Source organism: Rattus norvegicus, chromosome 8, assembly GCF_036323735.1.
Source record: "Rattus norvegicus strain BN/NHsdMcwi chromosome 8, GRCr8, whole genome shotgun sequence".
NCBI classification, from domain to species: domain Eukaryota; kingdom Metazoa; phylum Chordata; class Mammalia; order Rodentia; family Muridae; genus Rattus; species Rattus norvegicus.
The window spans coordinates 24,090,451-24,098,458 of NC_086026.1; the positions used below are offsets into that span (position 1 = coordinate 24,090,451).

General features: G+C 34.2%; 1 protein-coding gene across 1 annotated transcript; it reads right to left on the reverse strand.

Annotated features, from left to right (window-relative positions):
- Nucleotides 1–4,519: 4,519 nt before the first annotated feature.
- Or7g24 (olfactory receptor family 7 subfamily G member 24) lies at nucleotides 4,520–5,485 on the reverse strand. The gene has a single exon (NM_001000883.1). The coding sequence runs from the start codon at nucleotides 5,483–5,485 to the stop codon at nucleotides 4,520–4,522; it is 966 nt and encodes a 321-aa protein (NP_001000883.1).
- Nucleotides 5,486–8,008: the final 2,523 nt, after the last annotated feature.

Genomic DNA, 8,008 nt, shown 5'->3' on the forward strand with positions numbered 1-8,008 from the left:
TATGGCATCTCTTGGTAATCCTACATTTGTTATTAAATTCATTGTGAAACTACAGCAACCTAGTTCATGCAGTATGATAAAGGGCACATACCCATCACTAAAAAAATGTATGGGTCACTCCTCCAATAAAATGCCAAAGTCTGCTTGGGATGCTTACTGAAGATGAAAGAAAAAGAATAGGCAGTAAGTAAGATAGTAATATATACAAGCTAATGCCTAGAGACCAGTAACAAAGGCATAAATTATAATAGACATATGTGTTTCTGTTGTATTTTGTTAAGAGAGTGTTTGTACAGTTATCCCAGTTTTCTTTCCATTGTCTTTTGCTATGTCTTCTAATATCAATTAAGAGAATATCAATACCTATCATATTTAAGCTTGATATAGTTAAAAAATCCACTTCAATGGACATTGCCTTATATGCTAAATCTATAATGTACTTGCTGTTGTCCAGGGCATAGTTATATTATTCTGGGCATAAGAACAAGGTAATTATTGCTTTGACATGGAAACTAAGCCTGCCATAATGATATATGGTTGTGTGCTAGGATGACAAGGGGTAGAATGATGAAGGTTATTCTTGTTTGTAAATTTGAAGAACATAGTCTCTCTTTTGATTTACCTTTTATCCCTTTCATGGAAACCTAAAATCTTCACTGGCATTAGACCCCATTTATATAGGATTCTATAATATATTGAATATACAATCTGAGATATCCAGCTTCAGATACTGAAGAACTATTGAATTGCTTGACATTCGGTTCACTGGAAGTTGTTGTTTGAAGAGCTGGAATGCAGCCTGTATGTCAGTCTATACATCTCTGAAAGATCTAATACACACATACACACACACACACACAAACACACACACACACACACACACACATATATTCAAAATGTTATATTATTCTATGGGATTAAAATGAATTATTTAAATGTACATTTTTAATTAACACATTTGAATATAAATTATGTAATGCAAATATTGAACATTCAAAGCATGTCTCAGTGAATTTTAAATATACTTTTTTCATTCACATTATTAGTATATTAAAATTGTGTGTGTCTTTTTTATGTTTGTATATATCCCATATTAAAACAAAAGAATATTACCAGTCTTAGATTTAAATGTGTCCTAATTATTAATATTGAATACAATTATAGTTATTTCATAAATTGTCACCCCCACTCCAGTAGAGTCTGTGTGATGTGAAGCCCTTATGCTTCGTTTCTATGCAGAACAGAGGCCTGTGCCTGGAATGGCTTGGCCTCCTGGAGGTCCTGGCCGTCTCCCTACAAATAGATAATGACCAGGGTCTATGCTGGCGGTGGAGGTGCCTTCTGTGTTTTAGACTTGGTGATTTTAGCAACTTTAAGCCTGTCAACAATATCTGATTTTAAGAATATAGCAGTGTGGGAAGATGGCCATGTACCTTTAGATGTCTCAGGAACTGAAAGTTCAGAGACAGAAAACGTCTCACACCATCATGACCCTGATAAACTCAACGGCTGCGATGCATTCAAATACTGTATCCATTAGCTCCCAGTAAATAGGAGAGAAATTAATTGCAGTTACTAACAACATGACTGTTCCAGAAGAGCATTTCCCCTCTTTTGGAAAAGTTTTGTTTAGCACGATTCAAAATAGTAATGATTCTTTTAAAAAGATCATAGACAAGTTCCAACAAGTTGAACAAACTTATCAAGAGTTAACTATGGTTACAAAAGTTTCCTTACTAATCTGAGAGGCCATAAACATAAAGTTTAAACTTTATTAAAACAAAAGTAAATGATGAATACATACCTGGTGCCCACAAATCTGGCAGTATAACTGCAGTTTTTTAAACTATTGTTTGTGGCTGAGAATTGTTTCCTAGACTGCACGTTCTGCTTTCCTCCTTACAAGAGACATTTGGTGGGGTGATGAATAAGAGCTGGATGACTGCCAATTATGATGTACCTGTTCTAACTGCTTAAATCTACGCCAAGAAGTAAAGCTTTTTGCAACAGCACACACCTCGAGTTTGTGTCTGTCTGTCACGCTGAATCCATTCTCTACCTAAAATCCAAGCCTTGGTCCCTCTGCTGACACACTCCCCTGCGTGGTCTGAGACAATAAATATTTTGATACCTTGATTTAGATTTCATAAAAAATGATTTCTATTTGAACTGGTTTCTACATGTCTGGGAAGTCATTCTGGCCCAAAATTTTCATGTAGAGCCTAATGAAAAGAAAAAATGAAATATAGGTCTATGTTCTTGTGTAGGAACTTTCTTGGCAAAGTCATTTTGAGGCAGGAGTCAGTGCCTCAGAAGAGTCAAGTTGAGATTTGTGATGACCTAATTCCTTCCCCTAGGCTCCACTTATGAATTATAAAGCAGCTGTGTCTTAGATATAAGGCATTCTCTTTGCTAAAATCTTCTGATTTAGTGTTCTGCTGACCTTGGCATTTCCAACCTATGAATAGTATACAGTTTCTATTAGCTTGCTTGACTTAAGTCATCTTCTTATGTAAGACTTCTGGGTTATTCGTTTTGTCTTCCCTTTTTCTTTACAGTCCTAATCCTCCCATAACACAATAAAATTCAATACATTTATTCCTGCAGGTCAGCATGGAATAAGGTATCCAATATTAACATGAGAAAATACAGAGAAATACCATAGTTTAGTAAAAATGATCATAAAAATAATAACTCATAAATTAAGGACCATATGTGAATTATTGAATGTATGAGTCTGACAAAGCATTAGAATTTGTGTATGTGTGTGAGTGTGTGTGTGTGTGTGTGTATGTGTGTGTGTTTTGTATATGCTGTGTTTATATGCTTTCCTCATGTTTTTTCTTCATCTCATTTACTGCTTTTAAATTATTTTCTAATATTCTGATGTTTTTAATCTAATTAATTTTTATAATACATTCTTAGATGCCAGTTCATTTGGCAATAAGAGACAGGAAACTTGTGGATCTGTTTTGGAATGGAGTTGGAAAGGGCAAGATGGGGTTGAGGAAGGGAAAACTGTAACTGGAATATACTATATTGAAAAAAATTACATTCAATAAAAGAAAAAGACAAGGACTTAATAGTGTAGAATTTAAAGGATCAAGAACAAATTTCCAAAGACTTTATTGACCATAAAAATAAAAGTTTCTACCTTAAACATTCACATTAATAGAGGTTTAATTTACTTAATATTGAGTTTTTCTTCATTGGTAACTAGTGTCAAAAAATTGTCTCTGAGCACTGTTGCAATATAACTATTCCACATTAATGATTGTGTACCATGAAAAGCATTAAATATATATCTACCCCAAAGGCTTTCCTTATCAAGAGTATGTCATACAAATCTATTCACATATTGTAAAAGCTAAACACTTGCTTTAAATATGCATAATTCTACTTTTCGAATATTACATCTTCCATTGGTGACCAGAAAAGCCATCCTCTGCTACATATGAAGTTGGAGACATGAGTCAGTCTGTATATAGTCTTCAGGTAGTGGTTTATTCCCTGGAAGGACTGGTTGGTTGGCATTGTTGTTATTATGAGATTGCAAGCCCCTTCAACTCTTTCAATCCTTTAATTGCACCAACAGATTTCCCCTTCCCCGTTCAGTGGTTTGCTGCTAGCAGTCCCCTCTGTATTTGACATGTTCTTGCTCTGTCTCTCAGGAGAGATCTATATCTGGTACCTATAAGCATGCACTTCTTAGCTTCATCATTCTTGCCTAATTTTTGAGGATATATCACATGTGGGGCAGGCTCTGAAAGGCCATTCCTTCAGTCTCTGCTCCAAAGTTAGCCTCCACATCCACTCCTATGGATATCTGTGTTCCCCTTTTTAAGAAGGAGTGAAGCATCTGCATTTGGGTCATCCTTCTTCTTGAGTTTAATGTGGTCTGTGGATTGCATCTTGGGTAATTCGAGCTTTTGGACTAATATCCACTTATCAGTGAGTTCATACCATGTGTGGTTTTCTGTGATTGGATTACCTCACTCAGGATGATATTTTTTTTACCTCATTCCATTCGCCTATGAATTTCATGAAATCACTGTTTTTGATAGCTGAGTAGATGTACCACAGTTTCAATATCCATTACTCTGTTGAAGGGCATCTGGGTTCTTTCCAAGTTCTGGCTAACCATATGGAGTGATTGAGCAATCTGTGTGAGCGTGGGTCTACATCTCATCCATTTCTTCTCTCCAGAATGACTTGAATACCACAAGTGTTTGTGACTTTGCCATAAACACATCTCTAGAGACAAAAATCAATGCTCAAAAAGCTTACAGCTCTGAGCTCACACTTTAATTCCAACATGGGTCTGCAGAGAAAGGAGCATCATCAAAGGTTCAAGGCAATTAGAAGTGTCAGCTAGCTTTTTATTCTTGGCTGTAATCAGTGTATCTCAGGCAGACATTTTTCATCAGTTTGTTCTCTGTATGCTTTCTCCAAACTACATTTTCCAGCAATCTCTAAGAAATGTTGTATGGAGTTTAAAAATTTGACACTTTGGTTTAAGTTATTCCTCTGTGAAGTTCACATGTGATGATAAAACAGCACACAATCTTGTGATGAATTTTCTCAGGGCTTGCTTCATGTCCTTGTTTCTCAGGCTGTAGATAAATGGATTCAACATCTGAGGAACTACAGAATACATAACAGAAGCCACTATAGACTTTTCAGGAGAGTCAGTCACTGAAGAGCTGATATACACACCCAAAATTGTGCCATAAAACAAGGAGACAACACATAGGTGAGATCCACAAGTGGAAAATATTTTATATCTTCGCCCAGATGATGGCATTCTTAGAACTGCTGATAAAATATGAGTGTAAGAAAAAATTATCCCAGAGATAGGAATTCCCCCAAATATACATGATGCAAAATACACCAGGATGTTATTAATGAGTGTATCAGAACATGAAAGCTTGATGAGCTGAGCAAGTTCACAGAAGAAATGAGGGATTTCCACATCTTTGCAGAATGACAAGTGAAGAACCATCAGCGTGTGCAAGAGACCAAACACAAGGCTAAGGAGCAGTGAAACTAGAACCATCAGGACACAACAGGAAGGATTCATTATTGTGGAATACCTCAGAGGGTGACAAACGGCCACATAGCGATCATAGGCCATCACCGCAAGAAGACAGTTTTCAAGGCCAGTGAAAACCAACACAAACCAAACTTGTGTGAGGCAACCAGTGTAAGTGATGCTTTGATTCTGGGTTATCATGTTTATAAGCATATTTGGGATTGTATTTGTGCTTAAACAGATATCATTAATAGAAAGACTAGAGAGAAAAAAGTACATTGGGGTTTGTAAGTGTAGGTCAGAGCTGACAGCCAAGATGATGAGCAGATTTCCTAGTACAGTGACTAAATATATGCAGAGGAACAAGCTGAAGATAAGGGGCTGGAGCTGAGCATCACCAGTTAGTCCTACAAGAAGAAATTCTAAAACAGTTGAATGATTTCTGGATTGCATTAGACTGATACTTCTTTTGGAAATAATACAGGAAATTAAAAGAACCTTTGCTAGATTTAGCTTGATGGAAACGAAAATTCTTGGAATGCTTTATTCTTCATGATTGCTTCAAGGTATACGGCCCTGCAGAATTTAATCAACATTTAGAAATATTTATAAAATATGAGACTGAACACCTAGAAAGGAAAAAAGAAAATAAACTTTTAAAATAGATAACATAAAAGTTTAATTAACTGACTAATGATTGATGCTCACTTCCATTTTCCACTTGCCAATGCCATTTGTTTATTTGTTTTGTCAGGCTCCAACATTTTAAAAAGTGCTAAACCATTGAACCTTATGAAATATGACACATAATTTCATAATTAATCTATGCTTTTGAGAATCTAACATGAGATTGGATCACCTGCACTTATATTCTATGTAAAATATATGAACTTTGTCATGCTGGAAAATAATTTGAAGAGCACCTGAAATGATAGATGGGATGCTTTATGCCCTCAGCTACACAAGGACAGAGAACTCCTCATGGACACCAAGAACACTGCCAACATTAAAAAAGAAACATGATTATAAACCAGATTCTGGAACTTTATGCAACTTTCTAGAACAAGTCCTGCTAAGACACTCATGAAAAGATTTAAAATATCTAGAGGATATCTCAGCTTTCAGAATTTAACATTTTACTTTATTTTTCCTGAATTGGACTATGTTTCACCTTTAGGATATTCTTCAATATATATATAAAACTATATGTACATATATAGTTAAATAGTGCTAATGGAGAGAACATCTATTGAAGATGTACATTAAATCTTTCATTTTAAGGTGAAGTAAGTTAATATGTGAGAAGAAAATTGTCCTTGATGTGTAGAGACCGAAAGAACATTTGCTTGTTTGATGTTGGTGACAGCGTGTACTTGAGAATGTGTTGAGCAGGAGATTACTTGGCACCTACTTGTCAGTATACATTTAGCTTTTTCATTGTTTCCTTTTTTATAATTGTATAAAACAGTATTTTTGCAAATATGTTAATGAACTACTTACTATCTCTGTTTTCATGAAGAGTGATGTTCAACATTTCACAAAATGTGTGAAAGCAGACAGTCCTTTTCTCAGGTAAGGCAGGCTCAAAAATGACTCACAAGTTATAAAACAAGTAGGTAGTCATTACCAGAGAGGCTGTCGATGGCTTATGACTTAGGTATTTTGAATGAAAATATATTTGGTTGACACCCATATTCCCAAATTTCCCAGGGGTTGATATCTAAATCTCATTATAATGAAGAAATAAATGTGATCCCAGGTGTGCAAGTGTATAAATATTACTAGGCAAAAAGACAAGTATTAAGGATATGTGACTTATTGACTCTATGGCCATGCTTCTATCACCCAGTGTTCTCTGCTTTTTGTTTCCTCAAACGATCAGTTTTTACACATGAACCATTAAAATTTTGTAATCAATTCATGCATTGTGTTGTTTATTCTTTGTTTTCAAGACACTCATTTGAATTCAAAATCTAAAACTATGAATTATATATTTGTGGATGCTCATAAGACTAAATATTCTTGTATTATAAAATTATTGATGGCCATTAATAATTGGATACTAATTGTTTTTAACATTAAAACAATGTTTTTTAAAGTAACCAGAATTTTGCCTCATTAATTTTAGTTACTGTATCTCCATAGCTCTCAATCTTTTTATTTATCTATGTATAATCTACCTGTCTATTTGTGCAATCTACTCATATATTTTTTTGAATGTGAGTTTCCCATTGTGGTTCTCTACAAGCAGGAGAATAGATGCAATATTTTTTTCCATAATGAGGAATCCAAGATTGTATTTTAAGTTTTAATTTTTGGTTCCAGTCATATTAGTCACAGTATCAATCCTTTTTCTTTCTAACATTTGTTAGGCTACATTTATAGGCCTCATTCTAATTAATTAGTTAACACTGATGAAAATCTGAGTTTCACTGTAAGATTTTCATATGTTAGGGTAATTCCTTAATTTTCTTTCCCTACTCTCCATCTACTTCCCTCCTTCTTTGGGATGATTTTTCTGAATCTAAAATTCCTTATATTATTTGTATGCCATCCTTGTTTAATTTATAAACAAAATAAGATAAAATACACTATGAATATCATGATTTACCAAAAATATGTAAGCATTCTCTTCCCATTCCTAACATACTTTTTTCAAGAGGCTTATTTATCCTTCTATAAAACACTTGATTTCTCCTTTATGAATAGTAGTAATAATAGTAGTGGTGGTAGTAGTAGTAGTAACATAGCATTATGAATCTGTTTCTGTTATTTATCTATTCATCTTTAGATAACAGAAATTTAGCCTGACAGTTATCATGCCTATACAAATATTCCTTCAATAAATTCCTTCAGCAAAACTATTAGAAAAGTAATTTTTTCTGTTCATCTTATTAATAATTATTATGATTCATTTCTTATGATTATTGATTTTTAAAGGCTAGTTATCAGAAAGAAGAATTTATGCCTTACAAA